Source organism: Ictidomys tridecemlineatus, chromosome 5 (assembly GCF_052094955.1).
Source record: "Ictidomys tridecemlineatus isolate mIctTri1 chromosome 5, mIctTri1.hap1, whole genome shotgun sequence".
NCBI lineage: Eukaryota > Metazoa > Chordata > Mammalia > Rodentia > Sciuridae > Ictidomys > Ictidomys tridecemlineatus.
Genome location: NC_135481.1, coordinates 111,958,507 through 111,975,745, shown reverse-complemented (window position 1 = coordinate 111,975,745; position 17,239 = coordinate 111,958,507). Strand labels below are relative to the sequence as shown.

The 17,239-nt window shown below is 36.7% G+C and overlaps 1 protein-coding gene across 1 annotated transcript in view; it reads left to right on the top strand.

Annotated features, from left to right (window-relative positions):
- Positions 1-17,239, top strand: part of Catsperb (catsper channel auxiliary subunit beta) — a 123,318-nt gene that overhangs the window by 42,835 nt on the left and 63,244 nt on the right. Inside the window, exons 7-9 of the mRNA XM_078050723.1 lie at positions 4,323-4,418; positions 4,555-4,673; positions 5,750-5,782. Of these exons, the coding sequence (XP_077906849.1) occupies positions 4,323-4,418; positions 4,555-4,673; positions 5,750-5,782 (248 nt within the window). The remainder of the gene's footprint in view (positions 1-4,322; positions 4,419-4,554; positions 4,674-5,749; positions 5,783-17,239) is intronic.

Sequence of the window (17,239 nt, the reverse complement as noted above, 5' to 3'; positions counted from 1 at the left end):
AGGTATTACATTATTTTATTTATTATGTGTATGTTTTTTCACTGCTGCACGTACAAAGGAAAAAATAAGCTTTTTCTCTTTATTCTCATTTACAACACTTCAAATACCAATTGTATAGATTCTCTACACCAAGCCTTTCTTCAGCTCCTTGCTGACACTAATTGGGCATCCTATGATTTAATTCAATTCTGGCATAGTTAGCACAGACCCCCTAGAGGTTGGAGTCTTAGTTCCATTCACAAGTTCCAGGTTATAACCTGTACTTCTAACCAACCCTATTAGAGGGTTTCCATGACCCACCCCCAATCAATAATTTGCTAGAAGAGCTCACAGAACTCAGAGGAACATCTCATACATTTAACAAGTTTATTGTAAAGGACATCATGAAGGATACAGATAAACAGCCAGATAAAGAGGTATATAGGGCAAAATTCAAAAAGGTCTCAAACACAACAAGTTCTGTTCTCATGAAGTTGCTTATACCGCCTTCCCTGTACCTGGATGTATTCATCAACCAGGAAGCTCTCTGAAGCCTTTGCCATAGAGATTTTTATGAAGGCTTTATCACATTGGCAAGATCAGTCTCCAGCTTCTCCTGCCTTCCTGGAGGATGGCTATGGGGCTCAAAGTTTCAAGCTTAAGTCATGGTTCAGTTTTTCTGATGACCAGCCCATCAAGAGTCACCTCATTAGAACAAAAGATATTCTATAACACAGGAAATTCCAAGAGACATAGGAGCCCTGGGTATGAAGACTAAATATTATTGCATAATATCAGATCACCATTACACATCTTAGCTATTAACAGTATTTTTCTATTGCTTTTCCTCGGTCATTGATTACCTATTCTACTCAGTTCAAATTAATATAAAAGGCAAATAAGAAATAAACAGATTAAAAAATAAGAAATTTTTATTACTCATAGGTAATATGTATATCTACAAAAAAGCTAAAAATTTTATATAAAAACAATCTGAACAAATATGAGAGAGCTATGAAGTTATGAGATATAATAACAATATATAAAACCACCTCAAAGGCAAATTCAAAACTATAATTTCATCTTTTTTTTCCTTTTTTTTTCAGTTCTGAGGATTGTACCTCATATGGGCTAGGCTCTACCACTGAGCTACATCCCCAGTCCCAAGATTAAAATTATGATTTATAGGGCAAAACATCCCAAAAGATACCTAGGAATTAAAAACAAACAAACAAACAAAAAGAGTTGCAAGGCCTGTTGTACAGATATTATGAAACCAAATAGAGCCCATTAAAAAACTGAAATAAATAAAAGATTTTATGTTTATCAATAGAAACTTAGAGTATTATAAAGATCTTAATTATCTCCAAATTTATCAACCAGTTCAATACAGTTTGAAGAAAAATTACTTGGTGGGGGGGTACATTTTCCTTTATTTATCTATTTTTTTTTCTTTTTTTGGCATGAAAATTGACAGACCAATTCCAAAATTCACATGAAAGAGTAGTGTATCGTTAATAGCAAACATAATTTTAGAAAACAATAAAAGAATAAAAGCTTACCCTACCATCACTTTATACTAAAGCAACAGATTAAAACCGTGTGCATTGGGTTAGGAATAGACATAGCCTGGGCTCAGGTTTCCTTGACTTCCTAAAAGTTTATAGTCTGTTGGTTTTCTCTAGTTTTGAATGCCTGCTTCTGCTAAGTTAGTTATAAGTCATGTGTCTATCTCCTCTCTGCTGTCCCTGTGTTGAGCTCTAACAACCTAGATGTAAACAGCTTTTTTTCCCTACTTTGTTTCATGGATACCAGGCTAGGATCTCCTTCTTCTTCTCTTTATTCAAACACTGGTATCTGCCTTCCTACCCTGACCCACAATAGAGCAGCCATTCTCAATTCCTCAAGCTCCATCCTGACATAAAATTGAGAGTCATGGAGGAGGGAAGGGGCAGTTTTAATTGCCTGGAGTCACATTCACAGACCACCTCAGACTTTCATAAAAGAATTGGTTTCAGCAACCTGTTAGGTGAAACCCCCGTTCCCCCAACTGACTACCACTGTCCCGAAACAGAAACAAAATTTGCCACAGTAGCAGGCAAACTGCCTTAGCTAGCAGTTCCTTTGCAAGGCCCTGTTCATCCTTCTAGCCTTAATTCCACATGAGGTTAATGGTAAGAACAGTGGCCCTATGTGCTCCATTTTGGACTTATTAACCACCTTCCTCCTGTAGGTCACTCGTATGACATATCCCTTCAGGTCTGCTCCAGCACTTCCTTGTCAGTCACACTCTTAATGAGTTAAGCTTCTGATCTCTGCCTTCCTCTCCACCTTGATTTTTGTCACTGTTTTCAGTAACCCATGTTAAGGGTTATCCAGTTCCAAGGGTTCATCTCCTTCTGTGGTTATTTTCATGACCTCATAATCTCTAATAATCGTCAGTATCTCAAAAATCTCCAATACAAGAATCTCACACCGTGTACTGCCTTCTATTCTATCTTTCCCAGAATTCATATTCCAACATTCCTTTGGTCTTGTTGAGACTTTGAACCATACTTTTTAAGTATCCAATATCCTTATTTTCTTCTCTCACCATAATTTTCATGTTCCATCCTTATAAATATTCTGTAACCTTCTCACCCTTCTCTTTCTTCCTTGTGTACTCCCAACTCTATTTAAGACCACCTGTGCTCCTGGAAGAGCAGGAGCACATGGTTGCTAGAAAATAATTGTTCACCAGTCTCATTTAAGAATTCCACAGACTGGTCTCACTTTAAACTCATGATCACAGATTTCAATAGGGCATGTAGCACTGCCCTGATATCCTGTCACTCCTTTATGTTATATTTATTTTCCCACTCTGCAAGATGGCCTTATCACACCTCTTCCAAATCCTCAGACACTCAGTGTCATCTGCTTCCCCTCTCTCAGCTGTGCCTTTGTCTAATACTTCATAGAGAATGTAGAGACTTTTCATAGGCACTCCTTCACTATTACACCTGCCATCTGCAGTCCTGCCTCACTCCCACTTGCAAGCTCTGCCTTCCACCTGTTGTATTCCTTCTCTCTACTTCCATCAAAGACCACTCCTCACTTCTCATGTCCTGGATCCTACTCCCACCATCTGAAGAAATTTTCTCCTCCTGCATCTACACTGCACTTCCCCTTTCTCTCCTGCTTCATCATGCTCTCCCTCCTCCTTGATCTTATGCATTAGCATACCAGCAAGCCCCACTGTCCCCCATCTTAAACAAAACCTTCATTCATCTGACTTTACTCCCACCCTCCATTTAACTGTTCTTCAAAGCAAAATGGGACTACTGTTTTTCACTTCACATTTTATCTTTATTTTACTGCAAATCAGACTTTTGTTTCCATCCTCTATCTGAAGAGTTCTTCTCAAGATCACCCACAATCTCCACATTGCCCTATTCCAACAGCCAATTCTTTTTTCTTATTCTACTTTTCCTCCCAGAACATTAATGCAGTTGACAACTCTCCTCAAAACACTTTATCCTCTTGGCTTTCTTGACACCACCTTCAATTGCTTTTCATTGGTAACTCTTTAGTTTTCTAGGTTGACTCCTTTTTGGAGTGACCTCTCAATGTTGATGAACCTGGGGTTTTTGACTCTCCTTCCTTTTTCTACCAGAGATAAAATGATCACATTTTCTCTCTGGTAGACTCAATCCAGTCTCCTTACTAATGCCATCTGCAGGCTGATGAATCCCAAATCTGTATTGTTGGTGCTGACTACTCACTCCTCTAAGACCAAACTGCTCCTATGTTCAATTGTCAATTGTGCTTAAACTTGGATCTTATATGCCATTTTAACAAAAAAAAAATGGGGGTTGGGTTTCAAGAGACAATAAGCTGTGAAGAAATAGCTATGAAATATCTGAGAAAAACTCATGGAGGATAAGGGTTATTTAAGTAATGTCTGTTTATGCAAACTTGTCTTGGTGTTAAATCAAAATGGCATATTTTGGAGTAGAGTATTATGATCCTCTTCAATATGAACAGAATACTTAAATACAGCTTGGAAAATATTTTTAGGCTATAACAATGCATTAAGAGGGCTTAAGAACAGAACGTTCCCAGAGGAACTCTTCTAGGAGTCAATGAGGTGGTTGGATAAAATCCTGGCTGTAACTTGCAGTTAATTCATCTTTCTAGTGTGTGGGGAAATGAGATTCAAACTGAGAAAAGGAGAGTTGAAGTAGGACAGGAAATTGTATTGGAAGATGAGGTAGATTCATGCTCCTGCCCTGGAAGTCTAGCACCATTGAAGTGGCTAGTTCTGTGAAGTTGTTGAGTTTTCATTTTCTTTTCTTTCATTGTAGGTGTTTTCATAGGCCTAACCTTTTCTGGATTTTGGAATTATGGTTCTACCATGTGGTATGACCTGACAGAAAACATCTATACTTCACTTCATGAAGGTAATTCCTCTAGCTGCCTTTATCTACAGCCTTTCACTTATAATAATTTGAACAGTATTTATGAAATGTCTTTGCTTTGCTAAAGAGCTCACTTTTTTTCTTACTTTTTAACCCAGGGTTTGATTTCTTCTTTTAGAACATTCAGGGCTTTCCTTGATTGATATGGTTTTAACAAATCATGTTTTAGTTATCCTCACATCTTTGGGTGTTTTTGTAAGTAAAGATCTTCGCTATCCTTCAGGCAAAATCCTAAAGGTATGTAAATCACTTTGTAACTAATCATTAACCTTAAATTCTGAGACATAAAAAGAAATATTTGGCATTTGAGTTATGTGTGGTATATCCTAGAATTAAAATACTTCTTCCTTTTAAAAAAGTTGCATAATATAGCAACTTTTTCCTTTGCCTTACAATACTGAATATATAATTTGAAAATGGTGCCAGTTTTATTGATGTATGTATTTATAGTAAATTTTAAATATATACATGTAGAAAAGACATTATCTACCTATGTATTTTAGCTATATGTTATGATTTGGATGTGAGAGGCCCCCCAAAGTTCATGTGTGAGACAATGCAAGAAGATTTAGAGGTGAGATGGTTCAGTTATTAAAACCTTAACCCAATTAGTGAGTTAATCCCAATGGGGATTAACTAAATGTTAACCCAAGGATGGTAGGATGTGGCTGGAGGAGATGAATTCCTGGAGGTATGCCTTTGGGGTAATATTTGGTGAGCTGAGCTTAGGTTCTCTCTGCTTCCTGATCATCATGGAAGCTGCTTTCTTCTCCCATACTCTTCTGCCAAGGAATGGAGCCATCTGTCTATGAACTGAGACCTCTGAAACTGTGAGCCCCAAAATAAACTTTTCCTCCTCTAAGCTGACTAAAGCACTGTATAAGTTTCCAAAATGCTATAAGGTAATTGGTAAAACTAAGTATAGTTTAAAAGGTAATATAAATTAAGATAAGAGAAGGAAAACAAAAGCAACTGACCGAGAAGCAAATATTTCTTATACCTGGTATAACTTGCATGTTCAAGGCCTAGGTTCAATCCCCAGTTGGAGGGGTTGGGGAGCCCTTACAATCTTCATCTCAAATCCTTGCTGGAATTTCATTAAGTAAGTAAATTAATAAGATGGTCACACAAAGCAAAGACTAAAGGGAAAATCTCCAGGATATTATATAAACTATGTCAGAGGCTGGTTTAGTGTTTAATCATCCTAACTGATGGAATAGAAAAAACATGAATTTCCTTTAGTATACTTTAAATTACTGTTTTGTCATGCCTCTAATATGCAAGCAAAAGTTAACGTTTCTCTTTTCTTCTAGTTTTCGCGAGCAGACTTTTGTGGTTTTGAAAGGGTAAGAAGCTTAACATTTCTATGGGTTGGTTTACTTGGTGACCAAATAGATGAAATGCAAAACAACAATTCCACAAATAGATTCTTCCTATTACCATAATGTTATTTAGTTTGAACTTAAAAAAAAAAAAAACTTTCAGCAACCACTAGACAATTCTATTTCAAGGAAGAAGTGGTGCCCTTCCTTGTTTTAGAGGCCAGCCTAGTCCCTTTCCTGTGCTTTGTATAGCTTTTCTATTGTTATTCAGGTCATGTTCTATAAATTCTCCACAAAGAGAGTCAGGCCAGAATTTGGATAACACTATACTCCACAGGCCACCTACTGTGGTGTCATCTGGGCTCAAGTAGAGAAAGGATGGTTTTTTAAACTTTGCACAAAAATGACATATAATCTAGCCACCTTTCTGCTTCTGCTCTGTTGGGGGATTTTGTTCCAACCATCATTTCCTTTCTCTGTTACAAAGTTTTGTAATTCAGCTAGATCAATCCAGTCAACGCATATGTATGTGTCAATCTGAAACTCACAATCAGAATTATGAGTATTCCTAGCCTTTATCATATGCCATTCCCATTCTGTCCTATGTACACACATGGACATGTGCACCTTACACCCTCGCTCTACTGCTAGCAGAAAGGAGCATTTATTTCCCAGAAAACATTTAGATCTGACTGATGCCACACTAATGGAATAAAAAGTCAAAGAGCTAACTGAGAAAGCCAGTTAGGCAAAACTGATTTACATTTGAAAGAACAGAGGGAAGGAGGGGATCCAAGATGGCGGGCCAGAGGGAGGCAGTATTCTGTGTCACTCCATGACTTTGGACTCAAGTAGTGAGGATACGGCTTCTCTGAGAGTGATATTCCTGCTCCTGCACAGGAATCACCATCGCCTTGCCTGTCCAGGGCTCCTGGCCTCAGCTTCGGAGTAGATATCCCAACTACTTGCCCACACAGGACTGCCAGGTACCCAAGAAGGACCAACAGCATCAGTACCCACACAGAACTTTTGGCCATCCACTCGAGTAGAAATCAAGAACACCAATCCCATGCAGGACACCCTGCAGCTTTCTACACACAGGAACTCCAGCCACCACTCCTGTGTGGACCCCCACCTACCAACGAGGGGCTCCTCCAGTGGCTGCCATCTTGGGACTCTGCAGCAGGGAGATAGTCCTGTACACTTACTGGTCTGCCTGCACTCAATATCCTCACCCAGGCTCTGAAGTCAGCGACTGCATGCCACTGAGCTCCACTCTGAACTCATCCTCCACCACCATGGCTCGACTCCCCACACCCGACTCGACACCCCACCACTGAAAGCAGGCGCCTCCATCTTGGGTCACCTTCATCACCATCTTCAGTGGGAGCAACTCCCAGTGTGGAACTCCACCTGGCCAGGTACCCAGTTTCTAACTACTCCCTCTCCCAGCAGCCATTACCCTGGCACAGTGACACCTTGGTTACCTTCACCATCCTGATATTGGAGATGTCAGCTAACAACAGATGACCCAACTATTGGATGAGAAGAGACGCAGGAAAGATACTAATCTCCAACAGAAAAAATCTGTTTCTTCCTTCAAGATTTTTTTTCTTCTCCCTCCCTATTCTCCCACCCTCACATCCCCAACAACCAAATACGTTGATGAATTAGGATTTTAAGGACTGCAACACCTGAATAGTATATTACAGTTGTGTTTTATATTCTTTTGTTAGTTTTCCTTTTTTTCGTCACCAACTTCTACTGTTTTAACCTTTTTAAATTTTTCTTTATATATATATATGTTTGTTTTATGTACTCTACTGTCTTCCCACTTACTTCTCTACTAAAAATCACTTCCTTTCTCTTCTCCTGCTACTTCCTCTTTAGATTTCTCTTTCACAGTTCCTAAGACATAACAACTCTATATCCTCAACTCCTACCTCATCAGCATATTGTCCTACTCCTCACTTCCAGTTCTTTGTCCACCATCAGAAACTGTAAACCCTTTTACAAACCAACATTTGTTTTCAGGGTGTATATTGTTTATACTGGGATCTGTTAATATTGTCCTTCACCTCAAAGGAGAGGTATTAGAACCCTACAGGGGCCCTATACGCCTATTGGGTAAAAACTGTAACACCTCAGATCCACAGTGATAAGGGAAGTTACACAAGCAATATGAAAAGACAAGAGAAGAAAGTGCCCCAAACAAATCAAGATACTACATTACTAGAATCCATGGCCAGCACAGTAGAAGAAATTACAGAGAAGGAGTTCAGGATGTACATAATTAAAATGTTCTATTAATTAAAGGATGATATAAGAGAGTAAACACAGGCAGCAAAATATCATTTTGAAAAAGAGCTACATAAATACAGGAAGCAAAATATTACTTCAATAGAGAGATAGAGGTTTTAAAAAAACTAAAAACAGAAATCCTTGAAATGAAAGAAACAATAAACTAAATTAAAAATTAAAAATCAACCGAAAGCATCACCAACAGATTAGACCACTTGGAAGACAGGACCTGAGACAATGAAGACAAAATATATAATCTTGAAAAGTATGTAGACCACACAGTTAAAATGGTAAGAAACTATGAGCAGAACATTCAAGAAATATGGGATAGCATAAAAAGACCAAATTTTAAGAGTTGTTGGGATAGAGGAAGGCATAGAGTTGCCAACCAAAGGAATGAGGATTCTATTCAATGAAATAATATCAGAAAAATTTCCAAACATGAAGAATGAATTGGAAAACGAAATACAAGAGACTTACAAGACGCCAAATGTACAAAATTACAACAGATCCACACCAAGGCATATTATCATGAAAATGCCTAACATACAGAATAAGGAGAGAATATTAAAAGCCACAGAGAAAAAAATCAGATTACATATAGGGGGAAACCAATTAGATTATGTGCAATTTTTTTTTTTAACCCAGACACTGAAACCTAGAAGATCCTGGAAAACATATATCATGCTCTGTAAGAAAATGGATGCCAACCAAGAATCTATCCAGCAAATTTAAGCTTTATATATGATGATGAAATAAAAACTTTTCATGATAAACAAAAGTTAAAAGAATTTTCAACTCGAAAGCCTGCACTATAGAACATCCTCGGCAAAACATTCCATGAAGAGGAATTGAAAAACAACAATGAAGAACAGCAAAGAGAGATATTACACTAAAGGAAAAGCTAATCAAAGGAGAAACCAAGTCAGGTTAAATACTAAAAATGGCTGGGAATACAAGACATGTCTCAATAATAACCTTGAATATTAATTGCCTAAACTACCAATCAAAAGACATAGACTGGCAGATTGGATTTTTTTAAAAAGACCCAACAATATGCTGTCTCCAAGAGAGTCATCTCATAGGAAAAGACATCCACAAACTGAAGGTAAAAGGTTGAGAAAAATCATACCACCTGTCGGAGTCCAGCTCGAGCAGGGGATCTCAGGAGACTAACGGACGGTGAGGAGTCAAAGAAAGGTGGCGGAGAAGCAACACAGACACAAGAGTGAAGGTGTTGAATCCCAATCTTTACTTGTGAAGTTAATCATATATACTTTTCATTTTTTGCAGACTCACAGTATTTTGTGATTACCAAACAGAAATCATTATTCAAAGAAACAAAATATTACATAGCTACAATTAGATAAGAAGAATGTATCTTGGCTTATGCATAAGCAAGCATTTTTACTTTCAGTTTACATTTTGCTTTGAACTGTTTCTGCTTAGTTAGCTTTTAATAATAGTTAGAAATGTCCCAGACTATTGGCCTGTACCTTGACTATTCTTTCTTGACTTACTAAAACTGGTGCCGCAGTTATGGCAAGTAGTTAACTTGAAAAGAGAGGCTACTAATTTTAATCAAACAAGAATAAGAGCACCAAACCATTGTGCTCAGGAACAAGAACAAGTTGCCCAATACCAAGCACTAATCTGTCTTCTTAATATTAATTTTTCCTCTCTAGATTTTAATTTACTTTCTCAAAAGCTTCCTTGACTGTTTTTCCTACAGAGGGTTTCTCATTAAACACTAACAATTTACATTCCATAGCTGAATCATTGCATTTAGAGCAAACAGATTTATTCTTTAGGAGTAGTTGCATTAATTGGGAAAGTCATGTTTTTTCCTACATATTTAATGGTCATATGAGAAGTCACCACTATACTTATTAACAGGAATACAAAAACAAACCAGCCCATTCCCAGAAACATACTGCGCTCCTCCAGAGGATGGACACCTTGCACCATCCACCACAGTAGGGCCTTGCCTTTGCCTGAGTCAGGGGAGGGGCACAGCAACCACCCACATGGACTGCAGAAGCAGCAGGGGTTTCTATGCTCATAGCAAATAAAGTAGACTTCAAGCCAAAGTTAATCAAAAGGGATAAAGAAGGATATTTCATACTGCTTAAAGGAACCATTCATCAATAAGAAATAACAATAATAAATTTACATGGCCCAAAAAATAGAGTGTGTACATTCATCAAACAAACTCTTCTCAAGTTCAAGAGTCAAATAGACCACCACACAATAATTCTGGGTGACTTTAACACACCTCTTTCACCACTGGATAGCTCTTCCAAACAAAAACTGGAAAAAAAACTACAGAATTCACTAATGCAATCAATAACTTAGATTTAACTGACATATATAGACTATTTCATCCTTCAATGAGTGAATACACTTTCTTCTCAGCAGCACATAGATCCTTCTCTAAAATAGACCATATGTTATGCCACAAAGCAATATTAGAAAATATTAAAAAATTAGAGATACTACCCTGCATTCTATTAGATCATAATGGAATGAAATTAGAAATCAATGATAAATAAAAAGCTCTTCCAACACCTAGAGACTAAATAATATGCTACTGAATGAACAATGGGTTACAAAATACATCAAGAAGGAGATTAAAAAATTCTTAGAGGTGAATGAGAACACAGATACAATTTATCGAAATCTCTGGGACACTATGGAGGCAGTACTATGAGGAAAGTTCATTGCATGGAGTTCATTCCTTAAAAGAAGAAAAAGTCAACAAATAAATGACTTAACATTACATCTCAAAGCCCTAGAAAAAGAAAAACAAATCAACACAAAGAGCAGTAGAAGACAGGAAATAATTAAAATCAGAGCTGAAATCAATGAAATTGAAACAAAAGAAACAATTAAAAAAATTGACAAAACAAAAACTTGGTTCTTTGAAAAAATAAATAAAATTGACAAACCCTTAGCCATGATAATGAAGAGAAGGAGAGAGAAAACTGAAATTACTAACATACACAGTGAAAAAGGAAACTTCACCATAGACACCTACAGAAATACAGAAGACAATTAGAAATTATTTTGAAAACTTGTACTCCAAAGCAATAGAAAATATCGAAGGCATTGAAAATTTCTAGAGTCATATGATTTTCCCAAATTGAATCAGGATGATATACACAATTTAAACAAATCAATTTCAAGTGATGAAATAGAAAATGCCATCAGAAGCCTACCCACCAAGAAAAGCCCAGGACCAGATGGATACACAGCTAAGTTCTACAAGACCTTTAAAGAAGAACTAAGGCTGAGGCAGGAGGATTGTGAGTTCAAAGCCAGCCTCAACAACCTAGCGAGGCCCTGAGCAACTCTGTGAGACCCTATCTCTAATAAAATATACAAAAGGGATGTGGCTCAATGGTTAAGTACCCCAGGTTCAATCTCCTGTACCAAAATAAACTAAAAAATAAGATAAAGAAATAATCAAGTAACTTACATTAACATGTGCCCTAAGGAAAAAAAAAAAGAAGAAGAACTAATACCAATATTCCTCAATTTATTTCAGGAAATAGAAAAAGAGGGAGCACTTCCAAACTCATTTTATGAGGCCAATAACATCCTGATTCCAAACCAGGCAAAGACACATCAAAGAAAGAAAACTTTAGACCAATATCTCTAATGATCATAGATACAAAAGTTCTCAATAAAATTCTGGCAAACTGAATACAAAAACATATCAAAAAGTTAGTGCACCACGATCAAGTGAGGTTCATCCCAGAGATGCAAGGTTGGTTCAACATACAGAAATCAATAAATGTAATTCATCAGATCAATAGACTTAAAGATAAGAACCAAATGATCATCTCAATAGATGCAGAAAAAGCGTTCAACAAAATACAGCACCCCTTCATGTTCAAAACACTAGAAAAATTAGGGATAACAGAAACACATCTCAACATTGTAAAAGCTATCTATACTAAGCCACAGGCCAACATCATTATAAGTGGAGAAAAGTTGAAAGCACTCCCTCTAAAAACTGAAAAAAGACAGGGATGCCCTCTCTCACCACTTCTATTTAAAATAGTTCTTGAAACACTGGCCAGAGCAATTAGATAAATGAAAGAAATTAAAAGTATACAGATAGAAAAAGAAGAATTCAAATGAGTACTATTTGCAGATGATATTATTCTATACCTAGAAGATCCAAAACATTCCACCAAAAAACTTCTAAACTAGTAAATGAATTCAGCAAATTAGCAAGATAAAAAATCAACACCTATAAATCAAATGCATTTCTGTATATCAGTGACAATGCATATCATTCCTGTATATCTGAAAGGGAAACACAGAAAACTACCCCATTTACAATAGCCTCAAAAAAAATAAAATAAAATACTTGGGAATCAACCTAACAAAAAGAGGTGAAAGACCTCTACAACAAGAACTACAGAATGCTAAAGAAAGAAATTAAAGAAGACCTTAGAAGATGGAAAGATCTCCCTTGTTCTTGGATAGGCAGAATTAATATTGTCAAAATGACCATACTACCAAAAGCATTACAGATTTAATGCAATTCCAATCAAAATCCTAATGACATTCTTCATAGAAATAGAAAAGGCAGTCATGAAATTCATCTAGAAAAATAAGAGACTCAGAATAGCTAAAGCAATCCTTAGCAAAAAGAGTGAAGCAGGTGGCATCACTATACCAGACCTTAAACTATACTACAGAGCAATAGTAACAAAAACAGCATGGTATTGGCACAAAAAAGACTGGTAGACCAATGGTACAGAATAGAGGACACAGAGACAAAACCATATAACTATAGTTACCTTATATTAGACAAAGACGCCAAAAACATATATTGGAGAAAAGATAGCCTCTTCAACGAATGGTGCTGGGAAAACTGGAAATCCATATGAATAAAATGAAATTAAACCCCTATCTCTCACCATGCACAAAACTCAACTCAAAGTGGATTGAGGACCTTGGAATTAAACCAGAGACCCTGCATCTAACATAAGAAAATGTAGGCCCAAATCTCCATCATATTGGATTAGGCCCCTACTTCCTTAATAAGATCCCTATAGTGCAAGAATTAAAATCAAAAATTAATAAATGCATGGACTCAAACTAAAAAACCTTCTTCTCAGCAAAAGAAACAATCAGTGGGGTGAATAGAGAGCCTACATCTTGGGAGCAAATTTTTACCACTTGCATATCAGATAGAGCACTAATCTCTAGGGTATATAAAGAACTCAAAAACCTAAATACCAAAACACAAATAGCCCAATCAATAAATGGGCCAAGGAACTGAACAGACACTTCTCAGAAGGTGATATACAATCAATCAACAAATACATGAAAAAATGTTCAACATCTCTAGCAAGTAGAGAAATGCAAATCAAAACTACTCTAAGATTTCATCTCACTCCAGTCAGAATGGCAGTTATTAAGAATACAAGGTGAGGATATTGGGGGGAAAGACACACTCATATATTGCTGGTGGGACTACAAAATGGTACAGCCAATATGGAAAGCAGTATGGAAATTCCTTGGAAAACTGGGAATGGAACCACCATTTGACCCAGCTATCCCACTCTTCAGTCTATACCCAAAGAACTTAAAAACAGAATACTACAGGGATGCAGCTACATCAGTGTTTATTGCAGCACAATTCACAGTAGCTAAACTGTGGAACCAACCTAGATGCCCTTCAATAGATGAATGGACAAAGAAAATGTGTTATATATACACAATGGAATGTTACCCAGCAATAAAAGAGAATAAAATCATGGCATTTGCAGGTAAATGGATGGAGTTGGAGAACATAATGCTAAGTGAAGTTAGCCAATCCCAAAAAAAACAAATGCTGAATATTTTCTCTGATATAAGGAGGCAGATTCATAGTAGGGTTGGGAGGGGGAGCATGGGAAGATTAGATAAACTCTAGATAGGGTGAAGGGGTGAGAGGGGAAGGGAGGGAGCATGGGGTAGAAATGAGGGTGGAATGAGATGGACATCATTACCCTAAGTATATATATAAAGACATGAATGGTGTAAATATACGTTGCATACAACCAGAGATATGAAAAAATGTGTTTATGTGTGTAATATGAATTGTAATGCATTCTGCTGTCATAACACAAATTAGAATTTTTTTAAAAATGAACAGAGGGAAGTATAATAAGCCCTTCTATCTGCACGTTCACCTCTACATATTCAGTCAACTATAAATTAAAAATATTAGGGGTGAGAATTGCATCTGTACTGAACAAGTAGACTCATTTTCTTGTCATTGTTACCTAATCCTAAGTAGTGTAACAACTATTTACTTATTCAGATTGCATTAAGTAATCTAGAGATGATTTAAAGTAGACAGGAGGATGTTAGTTATGTAGAAATACTATGCTGTTTTAGTACAGATCTTGAGAGTCTAATATCAACTTATATGTTTTCTGTCTACGTAAGTAAAAATGTAATATACTAGACAAGGATTCTTGAAACAGAGATGTCTTAGTCAATTTGGGCAGCTATAACATAAATACCATAGAGGGTGGCTTATAAAGAACAGAGATTTCTCATAGTTCTGGAGGCTGGCAAGTCTGATCTCAAGATATTGGCCATTTCACTGTCTGGTGAGGGTCATTTCCTGGTCTCTAGACAGATGTCTTTTTGCTGTAACCGCACATGGCAGAGTTGCAAGACATCTCTGGGTTCTCTTCTGTAAGGGAATGGTATCTAACCATCCTCGGATCAGATAAAGACACCTAAGTTTCAGCCACCTGATCACCTCTCAAAGACTTCACTGAAAATGCCATCATACTGGAGATTAATTTCAACATATGAATTAGGGAGGAACAAAAACATTCAGTCTGTAGAAAGAAATGTCATGTTGCAAGGGAAATGAGAATTTCTGACATCTAAAAATTATTTTTTAATAGATGATACATTCATGTAATTAAAAACCGAAGTTATATAAAGACAAACTGAGAAGTCTCACTCCTGCCTACCTGTGTATACTCAGCCTGTTTTCCCTGTCCCTTACAAGTAAACATTCCATAAGTTTTTAGTGTTTTTAATGTAAATTCAAATAATTTGGGCTATATATTTTTCTCAGGTTTCTTACACTACATACACATATACTACAGACATAACTTACTTTCTTCATTATTAATATAGCACAAGAAAAAGTTCATACTGGTTCATGAAGAATGACCTCTTTTCTTTTTTTTTTCCCCTTGTTTCTTTTTTATAGCTACAAGTATGCCATCTTATCAGGGTTTATTTAACCTGTCCCCAGTTGATGAATGCTTGTGTAATTTTCCACTTCTTTGCTGATACAATGTTGCTGTTAATAGTTTTGTTCCTATTAATTTTATGTGGCCAATATTGGCACAATGCACTACTAAAACTTGGACTGGCAGAGTAAGGGGGAAATGCTTATGAAATATTTTTTAAATTTTTAAATTTCCATTTATAGAGGTTTTTACCATTTATAAGGATTTATAACAAATCCTATTGAAACAAAATATCTCAACAAATCTCAGGTGTGGTAGTGATAAAAGGAGGGAAATCCAAGTTTTCTGAAAACAGGGAGGTATTGGGGCTAGGGAGGAAAGAAAGGGAAAAAGTGAAATTATTCTTAAAGGTATAGGGATTTACCTTTGGATAAGACCTTTTGTGTAAAGATTGACTGGAGGAGGAAAGATGTCAGGCATGGGATATATGTGGCTTTTGTGGCAGTAGTTGAGTAGTTCATATTTGGTGATTTCTCCATTCAATAATTTTTTTATCACTGACTATAATCTATGCTTGTTCGGACATGTGGTTATTTCACAGTGCCTAAGGTAAAGTCCCTATTCTTACATAGCTTAGCATTCTATTGAGGGAACTAGATCATAAATCAGTACACAAACAAATATATAATGAGATTTTTAGATAGTTGTAAGTGCTTAAACTAAAGCAGAATGAGAGAAAAATAGATTCAAGGGAAAACAATATTCTGTTTAAAAGAGGAGGGTTAGAGCATCCCTCTCCATAGAGGTGAAACTTTAGCAGCAGCTTGAATAACTTGAAAGAATAATTGACACAGCACATCCACACCCTGTGTAAAACTCTAAACTGGGAAATTGGCATGAGGCAAAATCTGTTACTTACCCACAAAAATGTGTTTAAATAGAAATAGTATGGACTTTGGGTCACTTCTTTAGGGATGGAATTCAAAGTCCTGTGAAATAACAAAATCCTTTGTGCCTGCTCATCTCCTTGAGCCATCTCTCCAGCTATGCCCAGATATTTGCCTTCCCTTAATGTGCCCACACTTCTCACAAATCAGGTCTCTTGCAGGACATATTTTATCTTCTTAGCATGCACTCCCTCTCACTCTTTCTGTTTAGAAAATTTCTTCTCACTCTCCAGGAGTCCCTCGCTAACCACCAGGGTACCCCTCCCGTGCACTCGCAAAGCTCTCAGCACTGATTCTATCGTTCGACTCCCTGTTTTGTCTGTGTAGACACCTGGTTAGTTCCAAGATTTTAGGTTCCAGGCCAAGGGCTATCTTGTTACTAATCAGTTACCACATTTCCTTGTACATGGGAAGTTTCAGTAAATATTTGATGAATCCATGAGTGAATAAATGACAGACTGAATTCAAATTTTGGCTAATTTATTACCATATAGCATATAACTTTAAACGAGTTGTATAACTCTCTGGATCTCAATTTCTTTGTTTTAAAATGGGCAAAAATATATCTATCTCTTAGAAGGTAGTTAAATAAAAATCTTAGCATAGTACATAATATAGTGTAGCTGTTTTTTAAAAAAGATAGCCCACTCTAGTAAACATTTTACTGTCTATATATCCCATAACATCATTTTATAAAGCTCAAGAATAAATAATAAAATTTACTTTTTTAAAAAAGGTAGTTAGATTCTTTTCCAGTGCAGATAGCCAGGAACTTTCTGAAGACAAATGACAGAAGCCAAATTAAAGCTAATTTTAGCAAAGGAGAGAAAGTCATCCATTCATGTAGATATGGAATTCAAGGGATAAAGCTGGCTTCCAAACATGACTGGGTTCACTCCCTACCAGATATCTGGAGGACTCTGTCATTTCAACTTTTGGTCCTGTGCCAGGTTTCTGTTCTCACGACTAAAAGGCTCAGGGGTCACTCTAGTTAAACTGGGCTAACCGGG